Genomic DNA, 27,638 nt, shown 5'->3' on the forward strand with positions numbered 1-27,638 from the left:
TAATGTACATGCGTGTCAGGTTTTTGGTAAAGATATTCTTTAAAAAACTTGCATATTCAAAGACATCCAGAACACGCTTGAATTCATGTTCAACAACAACACTGATCTTTAAGTACTTCAATAAGTGTTATGTTTATTTTATTTGACATTGATAAATCTTAAGATATCAGACATATAAAGAACAACTGCACAATTGGAAATCAATCAAAGTAAAAGCCAGGAATTAAAACAATCAACTTTATTATTTAAAATATTAAAAAGTGCCTTGACCCCTCAAGGAAATATATAGTATAAGTAAATAAACAAAATTGTATCGAAACTTATTCAAACAAATAAAAGCATACGCAAACGACCTTGAAATAAAATAAACATACTGATTAACATAAAACTTGAGGGGCATCGAAATTGCATTCAAAGATCATCCATGCGTGGTATTTTTAAGGCTGCAATTCCTGCACCAGTGCCACCAGTTAGGGTATCACCTTCATCATCATCAGGTCCATGGTCAGTCTTCCGTTTGGTTGAACTACTTGTGCTTGGAGTTTTCAATGCAATTTCCTGTTGCATAATTAAGTTAATGGTTAAATATTTTGCCATTGCACACATTAAAGTCTATCAGTTAAGGTGATACATACCTGCTGTGTCGGTGAACTGTTTGCTGAATCAGATAGTTCCCATTTTTCCTTGAATTTTTGTTCAACTGCCTTTCAAACCTCTTCAGAGTCTGATAAGTTTAACACAGTATAACCACGATAGTTCAATTGAATGTTGCAGTCAGTAACACGGACCGAAAAGACATACTGCTTCCCCAAAACTGCATTAAGCTCATTTGGTACAGTGGTAGGATTCACTGCCTGAAAAACATAAAATAAATATATAAAGATGTATGTATTTGGATTTGGGGTATTTCGAAAAAACTCATTTAATAGATTTGAGTGACATTAAGGCATACGTATGCTTACATTTTCAGCCAAATCTTGTAGTTGTTCAACAGTTAGTTTCAGCAAGGTTGCTAGTGAATCATCAAATAGCCCTAAGTTACAGCGACCAGTCTCATCCTCAATTTCAAGAGCCGTGCGTATTCTTTTTTTTTTTTTTTTTTACGATAAAAAAAGGATTTTAGTAATCAATAATGTTACCGCAATTTGTGCTTAAATTTATTGTCTCATAACATTTAGTAATCAGTCAACAAATATATATAATTTAACTTAAAAAATAGACAATGCCTTACTTTTGAACAACGCCCGTAATAACACCACATGTGCTACATTCAAATCCATCAGCCACAGACTTATGACCGTACTTTGGTCCAGCCATTGTCTTGCACTTTTGGCAAGTGAAGGAAATCCACCCATCCTCAGTTGCAACCCCACTAATTTTACCTCTCAAAACATATTTGTTTACCTAATTGGAAGGTAAAATTTATATTACACAATTTGTACAGAATGTTTAAACAGCTATATATTTTTTTTGTAACATAATTAATCTCATTTATACCTCATCCATCTCGTTCAATTCTTTGCAAGCTGTTGGTTTACGCTTGGTAAACTGATTGACATCCAATTCAGCATATTGTGTAATGTTGACATTTAAATGTCCCGTTCATATTAATTATAAACGTTCCATATTAATTGATTTCGTTTCGAGATTTTGACCTCTATATGAGACGTTTTTCAAAGACTGCATTCGTTTTTAAAACAAACCATAACCTTTAATTTATCGACAAGGTTAAAAAGACACCACCTAGATTATCCAGAAATGATAATCTAAAAATATCACACTTATACACTACCAATACATATTGGTTGACAATATTAATATGTTACAACAAAATAAATCTCGAATGCAGTTTTAAACAATATTATACAATCATGCTGACACCAAATCTTGTCCATATTTTAGCATGCAACAACGGAAGCTCTTAATAATCACCTGAGAATAAACATGCTTTAAACGTCAACAAAAATGTTGGTGAGTTATAGGTTTAACCAATATATTTATCAAATCGTAATAATAGACCACAAGATTTCATATTTCCATTTCTTGTAAACAGTATGCATAAAAAAATCATTCATATGGTGAACACCTGGTAACTGACATTAACAAGATGCATATAAGAATATCCCCTATCATTCCGGGACATCCATCGGACATGATAAAACAACATCGAAGTACTAAAGCATCCGCAACCATGGATGGGGTTCGTTATGAAAGGACCCGTTCATATACATTATAAACGATTCACAATAGTTGATTACATTGCGAGGTATTTGACCTCTATATGATACATTTTACAAACATTGCATTCGTTTTTAAAAGACAATCTTTCTTTACATCGAAAATTGACAGGCATGCATACCATTTCATAATATCCATTATCCAAATATAAATTGATTTAATAATAATTTTTGATGAACTCAATGACTCGAATGCAACGTTCTTCGAAATATGCTATGAAAGACTCCAAGTAATATCTTTAAAATGAGCAAATGTACAGCGGAAGATTTCTTTAACACCTGAGAATAAACATGCTTTAAAGTGTCAACCAAAAGGTTGGTGAGTTCATTAGTTTATCATAATCATTTATTTCCATCATTTTAATAGACCACAAGAATTTCATTTCCAGTTCTCATAAATATACGTCCCATGCATAGAGACAAAAATAATCATTCATATGGTGAACACCTGGTAACCGACATTAACTAGATACATATAAGAATATCCCCTATCATTCCGGGATCCTCCTTCGGACATGATATAAATTTCGAAGTACTAAAGCATCCGGTACTTTAGATGGGGTTTGTTAGGCCCAATAGATCTATCTTTAGGATTCGCGTCAATTAGGGTGTCTGTTCCCTAATTCTTAGATTACCAGACTTTAATAAAAAGGGGCATATTCGATTTCGATAATTCAACCATAGAATGTAGTTTCAATTACTTGTGTCTATTTCGTCAAACATTTATAAAAGCGCATGTATTCTCAGTCCCAAAAATATAAAGGGTAAAAAAGGTAAATGAAACTCACCATACTGTATTTCGTAGTCAAAATACATATAACGTCATTGAACAAGTGCAAGGTTGGCCTCGGATTCACGAACCTAAATTAATTATATATATTTATGTGTTGGTCAATATTTGTCTAACAAATTAGTTCAAGTCATAGTGTACCACAATCCTAATGCTCGAGACTAATATGCAAAAGTCAACAAAAGTAAATTTAACTCAAAATAATTTCCAAAAAATCTATACATGATTAATATATAGTTTAAATATCGTCGTTTTTATTTTTAAATATTTTTAAAAGATTTATTAGAGTAAATAATATAATTTATTTATTAATAAATAAAATTTTATATTATATTTATATAATAAAATATACTTTTATATATATTAAGTAATAAAATTTATAGGGTTCATTTAATATTATAAAGATAATATGATAGGTATTATTAAAGTAAGTTATTACACGTAGTAAAATATGTTTGTATCAAATATTTATTTGATAAAATAATATCTATAATGATAGTAAGTAAAAGTTATATTATTATGTAATAATAATTATTATTATAAAAATATCAATATTTATAATTACTAAGATGACATTATGATAAAACGATAATTCTAACTATGATAACTTTAATATTTACGATAATTTTTAATATTATCTTTAAAATAATAATTCTATTTAAAATAATAATAATAATGATATTTTATAGTAACAATGACATTTCTATTAAAATGATAATTTTTGTTAAAATGATAGTTTTAATACTAACGATAATTTTAATAATAATAGTAATGATAAAAATAATAAGAACGATAATTTTATCTAAATCAATATCTTATAATATTTTAATTTCATCATGATACTCTTACCCATTATTTTCTAATCGTTTCGTTTAATAGCTTTTAATCGTCTTTTATATCGTGTTCGTAATAATGATAATAATAGTAATCAAAATAATTAGCTGTTACAAATATTTATTTTAATTACACTAATATTAATAATGATAGTTACTATAACATTATTAACGATAATACTAATAATTATCTTAATGATAATATAGTAATAATAATAATAATAACAATAACAATAACTATTTTTAAATAATGATATATATATTAATAATGATAATAATAATAATAATAATACCAATAATAATAATAATAATAATTGGATAATAATAATAATACTAATTATAACTTTAACGATAATAACGATAGTAATAATAAAAAAAAATAACAATTTTTAATGATAAATCCTTTTATTGATAAAGATAATAATAATAATAATATGATGAAACTAGAACGACGATAATAATAATCATTTTTAATAATAATACAAAAATTCGATGGACTATAACTTCAAATCCGTTCATCAAAATCATTTGATATCTAAATGAAAAGTTCTTAATTTTTCGCTAGCTTTCCAACGACATGCATATCTTATACCTTATCTCAGTCGCATATATAACTAATTCAGGATTCAACATAACCTAACTAAAGGCAATATCAAAAGTACAAACATGCATAATCCTATATACTCGAGCACTAGTCAGGGATACATTATTAGTATGTAAAAGTTAAATTATGAGTACTCACGTATCAATATTGAGATTCAATATTGCAGGAAAGGTACGTAGACGCAACGGAAATGATAAACACTATATTGACCTCACGAGCATACCCATGAACCATACCCAATCACCTCCATAGATATAACCCATAATTTCCTTAATCCAATCCCACTCGAAAAAAAATTTCGAAATCACTCGGACAGCACTCTGACGAAATATTTTATGTATACTAATAATGTCTTGAAATAATACGGAGTAAATATATATATGTAAATCGATTGAGAGAGTTTAGAGAAAAATATTTTTAAGTTTCTATGAAATAATGAAACCTATTGAATTTTATTTATAATAGATTTTTGAATTATTAAAGTGAATTATTAAAGTATAAATTATTAAAGTGAATTATTAAAGTATGAATTATTAAAGTGAATTATTAAAGTATGAATTATTAAAGTATATTATTAAAGTATGAATTATTAAAGTGAATTATTAAAGTATGAATTATTAAAGTGAATTATTAAAGTTAAAGTAAAGTAAAAATAAAGTAAAGGTAAAGTTTAAGTATAGTAAAAGTATAAAACTATGTACGTATAATACGCGTATAAATATATATAATATTAATTTAAATCGTTATATATATTTAATAAAATAAAATATAAATATCGTTATCTTTATCATACTGGTTAAGTAATGAGTTGTCAAAAGTGGTTCTAGATATTTATAAAAGTTATATACGTTTTAATAATAAAGTTCTTTTTAAACTGAAAGCGTTTTTGTACGTTTGAAACTAAATCAAATAAATATAATAATTTTGTTTTCCAAAACCAAATATATTTTTAAGAATCATTTTGTTTAAAGGTTAAAATAATGGAAATCGTTATATCATAAAATGTTTTAGAAAAGTAGAATCATATATATTCATAATAGGTTTCCAGTTTTTAAATTACAGTTTGTTGGTGAAGCATGGGATAAAGTTCAAAGGTTAAATAAACGTATGAAATCATCTTAATGAAAAATGTCGAGTTACTTAACTTGTCGATATCCAACATCTAAGTTATTTACACTTCACGTTCTTACTTATAAATCACTTTACCATTTTCCGAATGTTGTCAAAAAGAATAGATTTCTTAAATCACAGTGGACCTCATAACATAGACCCGTAATCATATCATAATGTATCTGATAAATCAATCATTTGATATTATCTTCTAATTCCATCGATAAACATATTGAAACAAATACGTTCATGTAAAGTATTATACGTTTAATACTTTATTAATATTCTCAAGTTATAATATATATATACATATATATACATATTTATTTATATATAACGGTTCGTGAATCGTCAGAATTTGGTCGAGGTTATAATGAATGTATGAACACAATTTAAAATTCTTGAGATTTAACTTAACAAACTTTGCTTATCGTGTCGGAATAATATAAAGATAAAGTTTAAATTTGGTTGGAAATTTCTGGGTTGTCACACGTTAGACCTAATAGATCTATCTTTAGGATTCGCGTCAATTAGTAGATCGGTTTACCAATTCTTAGGTTACCAAGCAAAAGGGGCATATTCGGCTTCGATCATTCACCCATATAATGTAGTTTCATTTACTTGTGTCTATTTCGTAAAAGATTTATAAAACTACATGTATTCTCATCCCAAAATATTAGATTTTTAAAACTGGGACTATAACTCACTTTCACAGATTTTTACTTCGTCGGAAAGTAAGACTTGGCCACTGGTCGATTCACGAACCTATAACAAATATGTATACATATATCAAAGTATGTTCAAAATATATTTACAACATTTTTAATACGTTTTACTGTTTTAAGTTTATTAAGTCAGCTGTCCTCGTTAGTAACCTACAACTAGTTGTCCACAGTTAGATGTACAGAAATAAATCGATATATGTTATCTTGAATCAATCCACGATCCAGTATATACACGTCTCAGGCTAGATCACAACTCAAAGTATATACATTTTTGGAATCAACCTCAACCCCGTATAGCTAACTCCAACATTACTGCGTATAGTGTGTCTATGGTTGTTCCGAATAATATATATACATGGGTCGATATGATATGTCAAAACATTTGCATACGTGTCTATGGTATCCCAATATTACCTAATATATTAGAATACATGTATAATACAATATAAGTTAGCTAGGATATGATTTGTATAGATCTGTTACAAATTTCACGTAGCTACAACAAGCAAAATTATCCAATCTTGTTTTATCCATAACTTCTTCGTTTTAAATCCGTTTTGAGTGATTCAAGTTGCTATGGTTTCATATTGAACTTAAGTTTATGAATCTAAACAGAAAAAGCATATTTTTATAGTCAGAAATACATGTTACAAGTCATTTTTTTAAAGGTAGTCATTTCAGTCGAAAGAACGACGTCTAGATAACCATTTTGGAAAACATACTTCCACTTTGAGTTTAACCATGATTTTTGGATATAGTTACATGTTCATAAGAAAAATCATTTTCCCAGAAGAACAACTTTTAAATCAAAGTTTATCATAGTTTTTAATTAACTAACCCAAAACAGCCCGCGGTGTTACTACAACGGCGTATATCCGGTTTTACGGTGTTTTTCGTGTTTTCAGGTTTTAAATCATTAAGTTAGCATATCATATAGATATAGAACATGTGTTTAGTTGATTTTAAATTTCAAGTTAGAAGGATTAACTTTTGTTTGCGAACAAGTTTAGAATTAACTAAACTATGTTCTAGTGATTACAAGTTTAAACCTTCGAATAAGGTAGTTTTATATATATGAATCGAATGATGTTATGAACATCATTACTATCTCAGATTTTGTGGATAAACCTACTGGAATTGAGAAAAATAGATCTAGCTTCAAAGGATCCTTGGATGGCTTGAAAGTTCTTGAAGTAAAATCACGACACGAAAACAAGTTCAAGATTTCCACTCGAAATAAGATTGTTAAAGTTATAGAAATTGAATCAAAGTTTGAATATGAGTATTACCTTATATTAGAAAGATATCTTACTGCAAATAAGAAAGATTTCTTGAGGTTGGATGATCACTCAAAGTGGATTTGCAAGATTGGAAGTAAGTTAGCAAACTTGGAAGTGTTGTTGGTGTGTTCTTGAGTAGTTGTTTTATAACTTGGTTTATGTATGGATTTATGAACTAGATTGAGCTAGATTCTATTGAAGATGATGAAGAACACTTAGAACAAAGAAAGAACACTTAAGAGAGAGTAGTTTGATGCATGTAAGTTGCAAAATGAATGTGTTTGTGAGGTACCTCATTCACGTGAATATGGAATCTCCATATAGGCTCCATTAGTTTGTATTTTTGTTAGATATTTCATGCTAGATGTTAAATGATGGTTCCTAAATAGTTAGGTGACTCACATGGGCTGCTAATAGCTGATCATTGGAGTGTATATACCAATAATAAATACATTTAGAAGCTGTGTATTGTACAAGTACAAATACGAGTGCATACGAGTAGAATTGTTGATGAAAATGAATGAGGATGTAATCGTAAGCATTTCTGTTAAGTAGAAGTACTTGGACAAGTGTCTTGAAGTCTTTCAAAAGTGTATGAATACATATTAAAACACTACATGTATATACATTTTAACTGAGTCGTTAAGTCATCGTTAGTCGTTACATGTAAATGTTGTTTTGAAACCTTTAAGTTAACGATCTTGTTAAATGTTGTTAACCCATTGTTTATTATATCTAATGAGATATTAAATCATTACATTATCATGATATTATGATGTATTAATATATCTTAATATGACATATATACATTTAAATGTTGTTACAACGATAATCGTTACATGTATGTCTCGTTTCGAATTCCTTAAGTTAGTAGTCTTGTTTTTACATATGTAGGTCATTGTTAATATACTTAATGAGATACATACTTATCATAATATCATGTTAACTATATATATCCATATATATGTCATCATATAGTTTTTACAAGTTTTAACGTTCGTGAATCGCCGGTCAACTTGGGTGGTCAATTGTCTATAAGAAACCTATTTCAATTAATCAAGTCTTAACAAGTTTGATTGCTTAACATGTTGGAAACACTTAATCATGTAAATATCAATTTCATTTAATATATATAAACATGGAAAAGTTCGGGTCACTACAGTACCTACCCGTTAAATAAATTTCGCCTTGAAATTTTAAGCAGTTGGAGGTGTTGACATATCTTCTGGAAATAAATGCGGGTATTTCTTCTTCATCTGATCTTCTCATTCCCAGGTGAATTCAGGTCCTCTACGAGCATTCCATCGAACCTTAACAATTGGTATCTTATTTTGCTTAAGTCTTTTAACCTCACGATCCATTATTTCGACGGGTTCTTCGATAAATTGAAGTTTTTCGTTGATTTGGATTTCATCTAACGGAATAGTGAGATCTTCTTTAGCAAAACATTTCTTTAAATTCGAGACGTGGAAAGTGTTATGTACAGCCGTGAGTTGTTGAGGTAACTCAAGTCGGTAAGCTACTGGTCCGACACAATCAATAATCTTGAATGGTCCAATATACCTTGGATTTAATTTCCCCCGTTTACCAAATCGAACAATGCCTTTCCAAGGTGAAACTTTAAGCATGACTATCTCTCTAATTTCAAATTCTATATCTTTTCTTTTAATGTCAGCGTAGCTCTTTTGTCGACTTTGGGCAGTTTTCAACCGTTGTTGAATTTGGATGATCTTCTCGATAGTTTCTTGTATTATCTTCGGGCCCGTAATCTGTCTATCCCCCACTTCACTCTAGCAAATCGGAGACCTGCACTTTCTACCATAAAGTGCTTCAAACGGCGCCATCTCATTGCTTGAATGATAGCTGTTGTTGTAGAAAAATTCTGCTAACGGTAGGTGTCGATCCCAACTGTTTCTGAAATCAATAACACATGCTTGTAGCATGTCTTCAAGCGTTTGTATCGTCCTTTCGCTCTGATCATCAGTTTGTAGATGATAGGCAGTACTCATGTCTAGACGAGTTCCTAATGCTTGATGTAATGTCTGCGAGAATCTTGAAATAAATCTGCCATCCCTATCAGAGATAATAGAGATTGGTATTCCATCCCTTCAAATACTATCGTGCTAACTTCTCCATCTTGTCATCTTCTCTTATGGCAAGAAGTGTGCTGATTTGGTGAGACGATCAACTATTACCCAAATAGTATCAAAACCACTTGCAGTCTTTGGCAATTTAGTGATGAAATCCATGGTAATGTTTTTCCATTTTCATTCCGGGATTTCGGGTTGTTGAAGTAGACCTGATGGTTTCTGATGCTCAGCTTTGACCTTAGAACACGTCAAACATTCTCCTGCGTATTTAGCAACATCAGCTTTCATACCCGGCCACCAAAAATGTTTCTTGAGATCTTTGTACATCTTCCTCGTTCCAGGATGTATTGAATATCTGGTTTTATGAGCTTCTCTAAGTACCATTTCTCTCATATCTCTAAATTTTGGTACCCAAATTCTTTCAGCCCTATACCGAGTTCCGTCTTCCCGAATATTAAGATGCTTCTCCGATCCTTTGGGTATTTCATCCTTTAATTTTCCCTCTTTTAAAACTCCTTGTTGCGCCTCCTTTATTTGAGTAGTAAAGTTAGTATGAATCATTATATTCATAGCTTTTACTCGAATGGGTTCTCTATCCTTTCTGCTCAAGGCGTCGGCTACCACATTTGCCTTCTCCGGATGGTAACGAATCTCAAAGTCGTAATCATTCAACAATTCAATCCATCTGTGCTGCCTCATGTTCAGTTGTTTCTGATTAAATATGTGTTGAAGACTTTTGTGGTCGGTATATATAATACTTTTGACCCCATATAAGTAGTGCCTCCAAGTCTTTAATTCAAAAACAACCGCGCCTAATTCTAAATCATGCGTCGTATAATTCTGCTCGTGAATCTTCAATTGTCTAGACGCATAAGCAATTACTTTCGTTCGTTGCATTAATACACAACCGAGACCTTGCTTTGAGGCGTCACAATATATCACAAAATCATCATTCCCTTCAGGTAATGACAATATAGGTGCCGTAGTTAACTTTTTCTTCAACAATTGAAACGCTTTCTCTTGTTCATCCTTCCATTTAAATTTCTTCCCTTTATGCGTTAATGCAGTCAAGGGTTTTGCTATTTTGGAAAAATCTTGGATGAATCTCCTGTAATAACCTGCTAGCCCTAAAAATTGGTGTATGTGTTTCGGAGTTTTTGGGGTTTCCCACTTTTTAACGGTTTCAATCTTTGCTGGATCCACCTGAATACCTTCTTTGTTCACTATATGACCGAGGAATTGAACTTCTTCCAACCAAAATGCACACTTTGAAAACTTAGCGTACGGTTTTTGTTTCCTTAACAACTCTAGCACTTTTCTCAAATGTTCTTCGTGCTCTTGGTCATTCTTTGAGTAAATAAGTATGTCATCGATGAAAACAATGACAAACTTGTCAAGGTATGGTACACACACTCGGTTCATGAGGTCCATGAACACAGCTGGTGCGTTAGTCAACCCAAACGGCATAACCATAAACTCGTAATGACCGTAACGCGTCCTAAAAGCAGTCTTTGGAATATCATCCTCCTTCACCCGCATTTCATGATACCCAGAACGTAAATCAATCTTCAAATAAATCGACGAGCCTTATAGTTGATCAAATAAGTCGTCGATTCTCGGTAGTGGGTAGCGGTTCTTGATGGTAAGTTTGTTCAACTCTCGGTAGTCGATACACAACCTAAATGTACCATCCTTCTTCTTGACAAACAAAACAGGAGCTCCCCACGGTGATGTGCTTGGTAGAATAAAACCACGCTCTAAAAGTTCCTATAACTGACTTTGTAATTCTTTCATTTCGCTAAGTGCGAGTCTGTATGGAGCACGAGCTATTGGTGTAGCTCCTGGTACAAGGTCTATTTGAAATTCAACGGATAGATGTGGGGGTAATCCTGGTAATTCTTTCGAAAATATATCGGGAAATTCTTTTGCTACGGGAACATCACTGATGTTCTTTTCTTCAGGTTTAACTTCCTTGATGTGTGCTAGAATGACGTAACAACCTTTTCTTATTAGTTTTTGCGCCTTCAAACTACTAATAAGATTTAATTTCGCGTTGTTCTTTTCTCCGTACACCATTAAAGGTTTTCCTTTTTCTCGTATAATGCGAATTGCATTTTTGTAACAAACGATCTCTGCTTTCACTTCTTTCAACCAGTCCATACCGATTATCACAGCAAAACTCCCTAAGTCTACTGGTATTAAGTCAATCTTAAATTTTTCACTAACCAGTTTAATTTCTCGATTCTGACATATATTATCTACTGTAATTAATTTACCATTTGCTAATTCGAGTAAAAATTTATTATCCAAGGGCGTTGGTGAGCAACTTAGTTTAGCACAAAAATCTCTACTCATATAGCTTCTATCCGCACCCGAATCAAATAAAACATAAGCAGATTTATTGTCAATAAGAAACGTACCCGCAACAAGCTCCGGGTCTTCCTGCGCTTCTGCCGTATTAATATTGAAAACTCTTCTGCGGCCCTGCCCATTAGTATTCCCTGATTCGGGAAATTTCTATTAATGTGGCCCGGTTTTCCACATGCAAAGCAAACTATGGCGGCATTATCTGTTTCGACATTATTTGTTCTTTTAATTCTGTTAAACTTTGGTCCACAGGCCTCACACTTTGCCGCACTATGACCATTTCTTCTACAACTGGTGCAAAATGTCGTGCAGAACCCCTGGCGATTCTCTTCACACCTTTGGCATGGCTGTTTTTGGTTTTTGTTGCGATTGTTGTTATTGAGATTGTTGTTGGGATTGTTATTGTTGTTGTTGTTATTGTTGTTGGGATGGTTATTGTAGTTGTTGTTAGGACGTTTGTTGAAGTTGTTGTTGCAATTGATGTTGCGGTTGTTGGGATAGTTATTGTGATTGTGATTGTGATTGTTGTTGTTGTATTGGTGACTCTTGTCATTGGTTTCTTCCCACTTTCTCTTGACTTGTTTCATATTAGCCTCTTCAGCCATCTGCTCTTTAATCCTTCCTTCGATCTGGTTCACTAATTTGTGAGTCATTCGACTTGCCTTTTGTATGGAGGCGGGCTCGTGTGAACTCACATCTTCTTGGATTCTTTCCGGTAACACTTTTACAAATGTGTCGATCTTCTCTTCTTCGTCTTCGAACGTTCTGGGACACAATAGGCACAATTCGGTGAATCGTCGTTCGTACGTGGTGATATCGAAACCTTGCGTTCGTAATCCTCTAAGCTCTACCTTGAGCTTGTTGACCTCGTTTCTGGGACGATACTGCTCGTTCATCAATTGCTTGAATGCTGACCACGGTAGTGCGTAAGCAGCATCTTGTCCTACCTGCTCGAGATAGGTATTCCACCATGTTAGTGCCGTACCTGTGAAGGTATACGTAGCGTACTTTACTTTGTCTTATTCAGTACATTTACTTATGACAAACACCGATTCAACCTTCTCGGTCCACCGTTTCAATCCAATTGGACCCTCGATTCCATCAAATTCCAAAGGTTTGCAGGCAGTGAATTCTTTGTAAGAACATCCTACACGATTTCTTGTGGAATTTGTTCCACTGCTAGAACCAGAGTTATTGTTGTTATTTTGCATTGCGACCTGCACTGCGGCTATGTTCGCAGCAAGGAAAACACTGAAGTCTTCCTCACTCATGTTCAAGTTCTGACGAGTTGTCGGTGCCATTTCTTTCAAAAATAGCCAAAAGAATTGAGTTAATCATATAGAATTTAAGAGTAGTCATTAGTATTTCGTAGCATAATATGAACTTATTTATAAAAGCTTTTTCTTCATATTAGCATTTTATAGTTTTAATTCGGGCAGTACCAACCCGTTAAGTTCATACTTAGTAGCTATTATACAATTCAACTACTACGATTCTATATGAAAAACTTATTACAATAATATTTCGCGTTCAAACTTTTATACAATATTTTTCAAACATACAATACCACTATAATACATATAGGATGAAATATAGCACATAATATCTTTACTACACGGTAGCTATAAAGGCAATTCTAGTTAATACACAAGTTGTTGAGCAAAAGAAATAAAGACACGTAATTCATAAGTCCAGAAACAAGTCATGCATTCTGATTTTACTAAGACGACTTCCCATCCTTGGTCTTGTGGAAAGTAACCGTTATGACCATTAGCTAGGCAACATGTTGTAATGTCGTCAAAAGGACGAGGGTTTCGTAATCTCCAACAGCCTCGTAATAATTTAAAAACCTTGTTTCTCACCCCAACTACTGAATCCATCACTTGTGGGAATGTTTCATTTAATAGTTGTAATCCGATGTTCTTTTTCTCACTTTGGTGAGAAGCGAACATCACTAACCCGTAAGTATAACATGCTTCTTTATGTTGCATGTTAGAAGCTCTTTCTAACTCACGAAATCCTATGTTGGGATATGTTGAGTCAAAATAGGTTCTTAACCCGTAGCGTAAAATTGCATTTGGGTTCCCCGCATTTAACGCTTTAAAGATATCACGGCGTAACTTACGGTCTCCCCAATGTGATATACCCCACCTATCAAAGGAAAGCCTTTTGTAAACTAAGGCATTTCTGGAAAGTCTTTCAAATGTTTGACAAGTTAATTTCGCCATAACTAAATGTGCTGATGAATTCTGACCGACTCTAGACAAGATTTCCTCAATCATATCCTCTGGTAGGTCTTCTAAAATATTCGGTTGTCTACCCTTAACGTCCATTTTGTTTTTATACTGTAAAATAGACAAGGATTAGATTCATAAAAGATAATTAACAAACAATACAAGCAAATTTTTCTTTTTACATAGAACATAAAAGTACAAGCACACTACAATACATATAATACACAACATGATTACAACTCCCTAATCTGAATCACTGGTTTCTTCTTCTTTGGACTTGGTTCGTTTTCCTAATTTTCTAGGGATATATGGTGTTCCTCTAATACGAGCCGTCGTTTTCCACAATGGTTTAGAAAAACTTGGTGGTTTAGAGGTTCCCGGGTTATTGTTACAATTTAGGAAATACGGAGGTTGCTGATACATATAAAGCTAATCGGGGTTGGAATCAGGCTTCTCTATTTTTACACTTTTTCCCTTATTATTTTCTTTTACTTTATTAAATTGGGTCGAGGTAATTTCTATAACATCATCGGAATCCTCATCGGGATCTGATTCATCAGAAAATTGGTAATCTTCCCAATATTTTTCTTCCTCGGCGGAAACACCATTGACCATTATTAACTTTGGTCCCTTGGTTGAGGATTTTCTTTTATTTAACCGATTTACTGTAGGTATCAATATTTCTTCCTCCAGAACCTCTTCTTCTTCTTTCGGTTCTTCCTCTTCCGGTTCCTCCTCTTCCGGTTCCTCTTCTTCCGGTTCCTCCTCTTCCGGTTCCTCTTCGGGAATTTGTGAATCTTCCCAATATATATTCGACTCTTTATTATTATTAGGTGAGTCGATGAGATTTGTACTAGAGGTAGACATCTATCATACAATATCAAACATGTTAAGAGATTAATATATCACATAATATTTACATGTTACAATTTGTAGTTTTCAACAAAAGTGTTAAGCAATCGTTTTTAAAGAAAACACGGTCGAAGTCCAGACTCACTAATGTATCCTAACAAACTCGATAAGACACACTAATGCAAATTTCTAATTCTCTAAGACCAACACTCGGATACCAACTGAAATGTCCCGTTCATATTGATTATAAACGTTCCATATTAATTGATTTCGTTGTGAGGTTTTTTGACCTCTATATGAGACGTTTTTCAAAGACTGCATTCGTTTTTAAAACAAACCATAACCTTTAATTTATCGACAAGGTTAAAAAGACACCACCTAGATTATCCAGAAATGATAATCTAAAAATATCACACTTACACACTACCAATACATATTGATTTACAATATTAATATGTTACAACAAAATAAATCTCGAATGCAGTTTTAAACAATATTATACAATCATGCTGACACCATATCTTGTCCATATTTTAGCATGCAATAGCGGAAGCTCTTAATAATCACCTGAGAATAAACATGCTTTAAACGTCAACAAAAATGTTGGTGAGTTATAGGTTTAACCTATATATTTATCAAATCATAATAATAGACCACAAGATTTCATATTTCCATTTCTTGTAAACAGCATGCATAAAAAAATATTCATATGATGAACACCTGGTAACCGACATTAACAAGATACATATAAGAATATCCCCTATCATTCCGAGACATCCATCGGACATGATAAAACAACATCGAAGTACTAAAGCATCCGCAACCATGGATGGGGTTCGTTAGGCCCAATAGATCTATCTTTAGGATTCGCGTCAATTAGTAGATCGGTTTACTAATTCTTAGGTTACCAAGCAAAAGGGGCATATTCGGCTTCGATCATTCAGTCATATAATGTAGTTTCATTTACTTGTGTCTATTTCGTAAAACATTTATAAAACTGCATGTATTATCATCTCAAAATATTAGATTTTTAAAAGTGGGACTATAACTCACTTTCACAGATTTTTACTTCGTCGGGAAGTAAGACTTGGCCACTGGTCGATTCACGAACCTATAATAAATATGTACATATATATCAAAGTATGTTCAAAGTATATTTACAACATTTTTAATACGTTTTACTGTTTTAAGTTTATTAAGTCAGCTGTCCTCGTTAGTAACCTACAACTAGCTGTCCACAGTTAGATGTACAGAAATAAATCGATATATATATTATCTTGAATCAATCCACGACCCAGTGTATACACGTCTCAGGATAGATCACAACTCAAAGTATATACATTTTTGGAATCAACCTCAACCCTGTATAGCTAACTCCAACATTACTGCATATAGAGTGTCTATGGTTGTTCCGAATAATATATATACATGGGTCGATATGATATGTCAAAACATTTGCATACGTGTCTATGGTATCCCAAGATTACATAATATATTAGAATACATGTATAATACAATATAAGTTAGCTAGGATATGATTTGTATAGATTTGTTACAAATTTCACGTAGCTACAACAAGCAAAATTATCCAATCTTGTTTTACCCATAACTTCTTCGTTTTAAATCCGTTTTGAGTGATTCAAGTTGCTATGGTTTCATATTGAACTTAAGTTTATGAATCTAAATAGAAAAAGTATATGTTTATAGTCGGAAATACAGGTTACAAGTCGTTTTTGTAAAGGTAGTCCTTTCAGTCGAAAGAACGACGTCTTGATGACCATTTTGGAAAACATACTTTCACTTTGAGTTTAACCATGATTTTTGGATATAGTTACATGTTCATAAGAAAAATAATTTTCCCAGAAGAACAACTTTTAAATCAAAGTTTATCATAGTTTTTAATTAACTAACCCAAAACAGCCCGCGGTGTTACTACAACAGCGTATATCCGGTTTTACGGTGTTTTTCGTGTTTTCGGGTTTTAAATCATTAAGTTAGCATATCATATAGATATAGAACATGTGTTTAGTTGATTTTAAAAGTCAAGTTAGAAGGATTAACTTTTGTTTGCGAACAAGTTTAGAATTAACTAAACTATGTTCTAGTGATTACAAGTTTAAACCTTCGAATAAGGTAGTTTTATATATATTAATCGAATGATGTTATGAACATCATTACTACCTCAGGTTTTGTGGATAAACCTACTGGAATTGAGAAAAATAGAGCTAGCTTTAAAAGATCCTTGGATGGCTTGAAAGTTCTTGAAGCAAAATCATGACACGAAAACAAGTTCAAGTAAGATTTTCACTCGAAATAAGATTGTTAAAGTTATAGAAATTGAATCAACATTTGAGTATGAGTATTACCTTATATTAGAAAGATATCTTACTGTAAATAAAAAAGATTTCTTGAGGTTGGATGATCACTCAAAGTGGATTTGCAAGATTGGAAGTAAGTTAGCAAACTTGGAAGTGTTGGTGTGTTCTTGAGTAGTTGTTTTATAACTTGGTTTATGTATGGATTTATGAACTAGATTGAGCTAGATTTTGTTGAAGATGATGAAGAACACTTAGAACAAAGGAAGAAAACTTGATAGCGAGTAGTTTGATGCATGTAAGTTGCAAAATTAATGTGTTTGTGAGGTACCTCATTCACGTGAATATGGAGTCTCCATATAGGCTCCATTAGTTTGTATTTTTGTTAGATATTTCATGCTAGATGTTAAATGATGGTTCCCACATGGTTAGGTGACTCACATGGGCTACTAAAATATGATCATTGCAGTGTATATACCAATAGTAAATACATTTAGAAGCTGTGTATTGTACAAGTACAAATACGAGTGCATACGAGTAGAATTGTTGATGAAAATGAATGAGGATGTAATCGTAAGCATTTCTGTTAAGTAGAAGTACTTGGATAAGTGTCTTGAAGTCTTTTAAAAGTGTATGAATACATATTAAAACACTACATGTATATACATTTTAACTGAGTCGTTAAGTCATCGTTAGTCGTTACATGTAAATGTTGTTTTGAAACCTTTAAGTTAACGATCTTGTTAAATGTTGTTAACCCATTGTTTATTATATCTAATGAGATATTAAATCATTACATTATCATGATATTATGATGTAATAATATATCTTAATATGACATATATATACATTTAAATGTTGTTACAACGATAATCGTTACATGTATGTCTCGTTTCGAATTCCTTAAGTTAGTAATCTTGTTTTTACATATGTAGTTCATTGTTAATACACTCAATGAGATACATACTTATCATAATATCATGTTAACTATATATATATATTTATCCATATATATGTCATCATATAGTTTTTATAAGTTTTAACGTTCGTGAATCGTCGGTCAACTTGGGTGGTCAATTGTCTATAAGAAACCTATTTCAATTAATCAAGTATTAACAAGTTTGATTACTTAACATGTTGAAAACACTTAATCATGTAAATATCAATTTCATTTAATATATATAAACATGGAAAAGTTTGGGTCACTACAGACATCAGCATGTGTCTAGCATGTTAGAGGTTACAAACATTATTCATTGTACGTGTGTTTTAATGAGATGTAATCATATTATATTGTATGGTAATGTGAATGTAACCTATTTAACTTTTAATGACACATACCTTAACAGGTGTGATATCCGCTGAAGTGGAAGCATTGGTGTGCACAGTAGCTCCAGATTTCAACTTAGTATCAATAGCTTCAAAGACTTCCATATCATCAGTTACATTATCAACCGTATAGCCCGGATAATTGTATTTTAGATTGAAGTCAGTGATTCGTATCATCCACACGAAGGGCTTGTACAGTAATTCCTTTAACTCGTTAGGAATAACATGCGCATCAACAGACTACATATTTGAAGGATACAATGACATTAAATGAATATTTATCTTATGTTATTGAAAAAATGATATCCTTGAAGTACTTATATTAAATTTTTTATTCTAGGACACATACATAAGCTAGTGAAATATGAGATTATTAGTCAAGTACATTATAAGTTCATCGTAAGTGTGTTAAACAGGAGATACTCACACATTCAGCTAACATTTTTAGCCAATTCACACTTTTCTTCATCATTTTCGACAATTGTGTATCAAATACCACCAATGAACATGATCCAGATGTGTCTTCAACTTCAATAGTAACTCTGATTCTGTAATGATAGAATATATTAGTATGCTAATTTCCAAAAATGTTGAAACATATTTTCAAAGTCACCAAAATGGTCTAAACATGCGTTACAATTCTTTCATATGCATAATGTAGCTGATTATTCGATAAATTTTCTAATACCTTGGAGAAACGTCATTCACATCACCACAATTCACACAATTATATTTAGTTGAAGTTGTGTCAATACACCAAATTGCTTCAACTTTTTTATGACACACGTTGCAAGCGTACGTGTACCAAGCTTCTTCATCACAAAAGTTTGATACTCGACCCCTCACTACACAGGTAGTCACATATATTTAATGCAACAGCAATTTTACATGTGATCATTTACAATTATATATGTACTGGACAATTAGTTTTTCGAAATATTCATAAATACAACTAACCTCATGAACATCTCCAACCTCCTGACAGTTTTTTGCCTCAGGTTTGTTGAAGTTTTCAATTGCCATTTCGAGTAAGGTTTGGGTTTGAATATCACCAAGAGTAGATTGTAAGCTGACTCCCTCTTCAGTTACAATCATATGGTTTTACACAAAATGATGATGATATATCATTTACTTCAACATTTTGAAGTCACTATTGTTTTTTGTAGTGGTAATACATAGATGCTATAACTTACTCAGCCTTAAAGCGGTTGATAGCAGGTATATCATCGTTAATATACACACGACAACCTCAGAGCTGGTTACTCACTTGTGGAACACCTAATAAGTGGCATACAGTAAACAATCAGTACTTAATTGGTATTTGTCTACAATTTTAAACATTATCAACCATATAGACTATTGGTGTGATTTTTTTATGGTCTTACCTTGCCACTCTCTTAATTTACAATTGTGCATAAGTAGAACAATGGAGTCGATATCATTCTTTCTAGCAGACACGCACTCAAAAACTCTAGTTGCATGGTGAGCCCATAAGGCACACCTAATTGCAATACCACTGCACATGACACATACATAAGTTTGAAAAATTTAATGGATTTTTTATACCAGTTAATGTTCTTTTATCAGGAATAATACCTGTTATCTTTCAGAGTAAACTCCAAAGACTTGTTATCAACTCCATTCTCACGTTTGATACGCATTGGTTTCATTTCAACCAATGCACCAAGAACATCTGTTTAAAAGAACATTTTAGCCTAATATGTAATTATTAAAAATATGTAATAATCTTAGGCATCATTAATCATGAACTGCATAGTTGTATTTAAAAATATAAATAACAAATAGAATCAATTAGGGTTAACAACTCATACCAAAAACCGCATCTTTTGAAAATCTCCACTCCAACAGCTTTTGAAAATGAACTAGGCTGAAGCCCTCGGTTGCAATGTCGAACAAAGGACACACAGTAATAGTAGTCGATCTAAAGATGCTTATCTTAAGTGCATTAGGTATTAACTTCAACTTATCATCACAGTCAACAACCCCAAAGTTGGACAATTCCAGATACTTGCCCTCAACGAAAGTCGGCTCATAAAACGAAATCCACCTCTTCGGTACAGAAGCTCGAATTTTATTGCCCTGCTATACAGGAAAAATAATAATTAATGAAGAGAATTCATAAATAAACCCAAAAATATGATTGTTAAATAACCTAATTTTTTGATAGCACAAAAAACGTGAAAATAAATATTTGTGTAACATGCTACCAAATCATTAAGAAATAAAATGAAGAAATAGTGTTGAACCTGAGCATCGTGAAATAGGTTTTTTTCCATGTGACAAAAACCTTAACCCTAACAACAGCACCATTAACATCAATTGTCAATAAGTTCAAAGGAGTAGGTTCAACAACTGCAGCCATTACGAATTTTTTTTTTTAAATTGATGAAATGCTTAAAGAGAAAACAGATTTGAGTGCATATAATCGACTGGTGTAGCATGGTATTTATAATACATCATTTGGGTAGTAATTGTAGAAAGTTTGAAAATGTAATTCGCAGTATAATATACAATTCATCAAATTGATTAAGTTGAAAATAATTGTTGCTACTAAATTTAAATTTTCCAAAAATAAACAGCATAACAGCTGTTTTAGCGATATCTTTTACAATATGTTTTGTATTTGAATTTTTTCTAGAATGATCCTGCCATTGACCATGAAATATTTTGAAGATTTTTTTAAATATGGTATATGAAATTGCCTAGTATCAATTAAATGCAAAGATGTACAAAAATCACGTAATTAAAAATTTTAATTTTATTTATATGCGACTAAAATTCGGATAACAATAATAGATAAGAATTCAAAGAAACGTTTTATAATTAAAATACAAACCATAGATATAGATATATTCATAATTCATAAAGATATCATATACCTGATGATATCATATTGCGGATGAACCTCAAGACAATTAGAAGCTCAGAATTTTTTTCCACACATAACATATATTACTGATACATATGCCGACATTCGAAGCTAAGGACACTCATCGATCTATATGAATATTAAATTTATTTATTGATTTAGGGTTTAAGTTGTTGGTGATCCCTCAGCCTCTGATCGCATGATTTTGGAGATGATGATTGTTTCAACAAAGATTAATTTCATGGAAGATCGACGGATTGCGAGCGTAATTTTTTAGGTGTATTAGTTGTCCATTTTGGTTAGTTCATGGGATAATCATGGATACAGTTTAGGACTAAATACATGGTACCTGATGTAATTTACCATTTAATTTGAGGGTATTTTAGACTTTATAATGGATGATTAGCTAAGCTTGTTTTTTTGTTAGCTAATATGGTAAATGGATGGTTGAGATGAAATCTCTCAACTAATCCTATGGCCATAAAGGGCTAAGCTTCTTTAATTAGGAGAGATATTGATCCTCTTATAATAACTAATTAAAAGATATATATATATATATATATATATATATATATATATATATATATATATATATATATATATATATATATATATATATATATATATATATATATATATATATATATATATATATATATATTATTAATCAATTAATTAAACAATTAAACTAGAATTTAAGATTAAGGTACACCTCGTATATAGATCCTCATATATCACATAGGATAATATCTGAAATAATAGAATAATATTCTCTTGATATATATATATATATATATATATATATATATATATATATATATATATATATATATATATATATATATATATAAACGAAAAAGTTATTTTTGATTGTGGTTGAATGTTATTTATGGATTATTATATGTATAGGTTATTTTTATAGATTATATATATTATTTACAATTATTATTATTATTATTATTATTATTATTATTATTATTATTATTATTATTATTATAGTGGAATGCCGTAATATATTAAGAATGGATTTAAATCAATCTATATAACTTCATCCTAAAAATAAGGATATATCGTATTTTTTATTTTTTAGAATGTATTAATTAATTACTATTAATTATTTATTATTTATTTGTCATATTTCCACATATATTGAGTTGTACGTGTAGCTTTGTAACAACTATGTTGATTACGACCATTTTTTTTTTTGTCAACAACTCCTTTTAATAGTTTTTGTAACGACTTTATAACATTTGTTAAAAACGTTTTTAACACATTTTGAAAAAAGTTGTTAAGATAAAAGCTGTTAAAAGTTGTAAAAAGGGCTAGCTAAACATTACTTGAAACAACTCACCATTATAAATATATCTACTAATTACGACAAGTCACTATTCAACATCGTCACTTTTATTTGAGAACTCATCACCTTGATGGTTTACTTAAGTTTAAATTTATTTGTTTTATCAATATTGGATGTTGATCATAATGTTTTTAAAATTCGGTCAACGTTATTTAAATACTCTAATCATTCGATACCATTACACGTACTTTTTTTTGCTATTAACAGCAATGCAATCCACGAGCTCAAAACTCGATAATGCGAAAACATAAATTTACAACATTCGTACAACGCACGAGCTCATAAGTAATAATATGATAGAGATTTAAAACGTGTTGAAGAATGAATGGAACACACAGACTCAAAAATCTACCATCTCAGTTAGAAAAAAACAACACTTTTAAAATTTGTCAACACTACGGACTCTTAAATTCAAAAGAACTTTTTAAATTTGTCAACATACGGGCTTTTAAACTCTAAAGAATAATTGTTTGAAAAAGTTAATTAGTTTTGCACGATTATTTTACCCACTGTGCAACACACAATTTTTCAAATTTGTCCACACCACGGGCTGTTAAATAATTCTTATACATTTCCTATTTTTTTAGTATCGCAATTTACATACTAATATGAACTGCAAATTGCATTTTTTCAAGGTTTTTTACATTCCGGTGCAACGCACGGGCTCAAAAACCTAGTATATATATATATCAACTAGGTTCCATCTTTGAAATGATTTTTATATAACCGTAAGGGCTCTATAATTTATTTTCTTAATTAGCATTATTCAATTAAAGTTTTGAGGATAAATCAATATTCATAAATAAATTTCCAAGGATAATGATTTATATATAACCGTACAAGTTTACCATAAATTTTTACTTAATTATTGTTATTGAAAATTGTAATAATAAATTCTATATAAACGTAAAAACTTTAAAAACGAATTATAGTGTTATTGTAATAATTACGAAAATAATATATAAATTCATAACGTCTTCGTATTTAAGTGTTATTTATTTTTTAAGATGTTTTATTATAAAGTTCTGTGACCAGTTGACCAAATCTACAGTAGCAGATGTGCCCTGAAATGTATGTTTTTGGACTAGCAAGGAAACCCCCTATGAACGAGCACATTGGATCCTCCATAGAAGGGTAAACCTCGGGTAATCAAGTCTCCGAGCGCGAAACCTTGTACCCGGTGAATTGCGTATTATGCGTATCTCGGTGGCCACTCAGGGAAGTCTATATGTCGAACATTAAAAACTATTTTTGTATGATGTATTGATATTGCTTCATCCATACCTATTCATATCGCAATATCGGTTTCATTTATGTTTATCTTCGTGCTTATTCGGAGTATATATATCTACATTTTATGACGCTAACCCCTTTTTAGTCCATAAGGTGTTTTGGGGGTATTGATGGTGATTTATGAGAGTTTTGAAGCTAAAAAGTCAAGAAAACAAGCCTCGGTTCGTTTTGGTTTAAAGTATAAAGGTAACAAGTTTTGTAGGCCAAATATGAGTTTTAATTGGCTCCCTTACGCGAGCCAAAATGGCCTTTTCAAAGGAGTTATCATCAAGAAGACTTGAAGATTGGGTCTTAGATCATCATTGGTTCTCGAAATTTCCTTAATTTTAGTGATATTATTATGGATTCCATTGTTTATGAGTGTATCTATGAATTTTCATAAACAAGTCTTGCTAAACTCCTAATGTTTGCATGGTTGTGAAGCTTTCATGGTTTGGATTGTCTTATTATATGGATTATTATGTTTGATTCGTTAAATTGTTATTAAGTTTATTTATGGAACCATTGTTATGCATGTTTATTACTTGAATTCAATTATATATGTTACTGAATGGTTATTGGGAGATAATTAATGATAAATAGATTATACTTCAACATTTAGGTGATTTAAACAATTGCATATGAGTGTAATTGGTGATTGAATGGATATTTAACTTAATAATCGTGATAATTACATTTAGTGATCTTTTTAGTTAAGGGTTTTTCGTGAGTTTAATTCAGATAGAATCTTAATAGCTTAAGCATTATATAGTTGGTCTTTTGAGCAAATTAATGTGAGTTAGTCAAGTTTGGGGGATTGAATTATATGCTCTTTGACATATAATTGGCTTTAACTGTTAAGGACAATCCACCATAATTGTGAATCAACCAAGTGAACATTTCTTTTTAACATCTGAATTCCGCTTACTTTATTTCGCACTAAAGTTTAATTACAAAATCCCACTTTTCAAACCATTATCTCTAGAACAATCATTAATTATTTGAATTATGAACATTGCTCTCTGTGGACAATCCAGACTTGCTTTGTGCTAGCTACATTTGATTGAGACTAGTTGCTCATTCGCATGGAGTTAAACACTTAATTTAGTCTTAATTTTAATAGGTGTAGTTTGACCACATCAAGTTTTTGGTGCCGCTGCCGGGGATAGGATTTTAATAACTCTTAGTTGTTCGATCCTTTTGTGGGAATTCATTTTCGAGGAAGTTACGTTTTGTTTTCTTGTTTGGTTTTACGCGTTATTTGATGTGGTGTGATTGAAGGTTAGGTGGAAGTGCATGAGACAGGGTTCTGACAAATGTGAAATTGTGAATCCCGTTTTTGTGCCTATAAGAGGTTATCAAACACATAGAAAAGCTAAGGAAGAGCAATCAATAGTACAGGATTTTGCGGTATTACCCTATTATTTTTCAGATACTGAGGCTGCTAGTGTGAAATCTGAGTTTAATAAGATGGGTGACCAGAGATGATGGAGACATTGATGAAGGCCACGAGAACCGGTAATGGTCATGCGATTGCACAACCTAATGTGCCGGATGATTGTGAGATTAAAGGGCAGTTTCTCCATATGATTCAAACTAGTGCCAATTCGGTGGTACACCAAGGGATAATGCTAACTAGTGTAACATCCCGCCTTTTTCCGTTTACTTTTCCGTTTACTTATTTAAAGTCCGTTATATGTTTATAACATCTCCCGTTGATACGCGTTTTAAATTATCTCGTTTAGGTAATTCACGCACCCGAATGAAACTTGAAGGACCAAACTTGCCAAATGACCAAACCTTTGACTAGGTCAAAGTGGTCAAACCATGCTCATCCATTCATCACTTCTCTTTCATCTTTACTACTTCCTCCATTTTCTCTCAACACCCAATTTCAAAGAATCATCATCCAAATCCGAGCTAGCGGGTGTTTTGCAAAACAAACTACATTTTTGGAATCCTTGCAACTTCATCTTCGATTCCATACCGATTTCATTACATTTGGGTAACTTTCTAAAATCACTAGATTTTGTGTTCTTGATGTTTTTAACTTATAAAGTTGTTAGTTAGTGTCTATGGCTCAAGTCTAACATGAATATATGATTTATATGCTCGATCTCGTTGTTTTAGTGTAACTAGCATGAACATGAAAAGTGTGTGTTTGATTTTGAGTTTTGGATGATTTAATGTTGTTGTTATCATAAAGTGCAAGTATTAAATGTGTTCCTAGTCTCACTAGCTTCAAGTTGATGTGTAGGTTGCTTTAGAAAACTTCATGAACTTGATTATTGATTTGGGTGAATTTGGGTTAGGGTTTGATGAACTTGAAATGGACTTTTGATGCTTTGAATGACATGAGATGTTATTAGTAAGTGTTAGGTTGTATTGTATGCTTGATTACCTTCGAAACGGCATATCATTCATGTAAATTAGTTGCCGAATCATTGATTTGCATTTATGAACTTGAATGCATTAAATGATGAGCTTTGAATGTGATTTTGGTTGTTGTAAAGGTAAATGTGATTGATGAAATGTGTTTAGATGTTTTCCTCGTCAAAATACCTTTCCAATGATATAAGATACGCGTCTTGATTGTTTGCGGGTCATAAATTAGGATTGTTTGAGTTTTGGTTCGTGCACTTGTGTGTTTTCAGCAAAATGTTTTCTGCCCAGATATTTGGACGCCGTCCAGTCTTTTGGACGCGGTCCAGGCCTTTAATACTGGACGTCGTCCAGCAATTTTGGACGCCTTCCAGTTTGCCTATCAGGGGACAGTCCAACTTGGTCATTTTATGAAAAATGTTTGACATGCTATGGACCTCCGATTCACATGTAACTTGTTCCAACATGCTCATATATGATTAAAAACCTCAGAAAAATAGTTCGGGACCCGACCCGAATGTGTTGACTTTCACCCGACCAAAGTTGACTTTTAATCAAACTTAACCAAATGTTTGTGCAATCGTTCTAACATGCTTTTATACTTGTACCTTGCATGAAACATGACAATTTGATTCACATGCTATTATGATCGAGTCTTAACGAGCCATAGGACTAATTGAACACTTTGACCTTTCGTGTTTACCGTTATTGATACAAACCTATTTGTTTAGGTCAAGACTAGCATTCGTTCTTGCACACGTTTACTTGTTGAAGTACTTTTACATACGTGCACTCAAGGTGAGATCATAGTCCCACTTTTACTCTTTTTGAACTTACATTGGGATGAGAAAACATAAAAGTTCTTTTTACTAAGTGAACACAAGTACAGGAAAACAAACATTCTACATACGAGTTTGAACAAAAATCCTCAATTCGATTATCATTAGTTACACTTGCCGGGTGTAAGCTAG

At 31.7% G+C, this 27,638-nt stretch overlaps 1 protein-coding gene across 1 annotated transcript; it reads right to left on the bottom strand.

Annotated features, from left to right (window-relative positions):
• Positions 1-411: 411 nt before the first annotated feature.
• LOC139841129 (uncharacterized) lies at positions 412-21,149 on the bottom strand. Its single transcript, XM_071831362.1, has 13 exons — positions 21,075-21,149; positions 20,599-20,866; positions 20,363-20,459; positions 20,152-20,282; positions 19,717-19,845; positions 19,455-19,611; positions 19,194-19,314; positions 18,779-19,006; positions 1,498-1,548; positions 1,232-1,404; positions 963-1,083; positions 714-854; positions 412-558 (listed from the first exon to the last, which is right to left on the bottom strand). The coding sequence occupies exons 1-13, from the start codon at positions 21,147-21,149 to the stop codon at positions 412-414; spliced, it is 1,839 nt and encodes a 612-aa protein (XP_071687463.1).
• Between the last annotated feature and the right edge of the window lie 6,489 nt (positions 21,150-27,638).

The sequence above is a fragment of the Rutidosis leptorrhynchoides genome, chromosome 4 (genome assembly GCF_046630445.1).
Source record: "Rutidosis leptorrhynchoides isolate AG116_Rl617_1_P2 chromosome 4, CSIRO_AGI_Rlap_v1, whole genome shotgun sequence".
Lineage (NCBI taxonomy): Eukaryota > Viridiplantae > Streptophyta > Magnoliopsida > Asterales > Asteraceae > Rutidosis > Rutidosis leptorrhynchoides.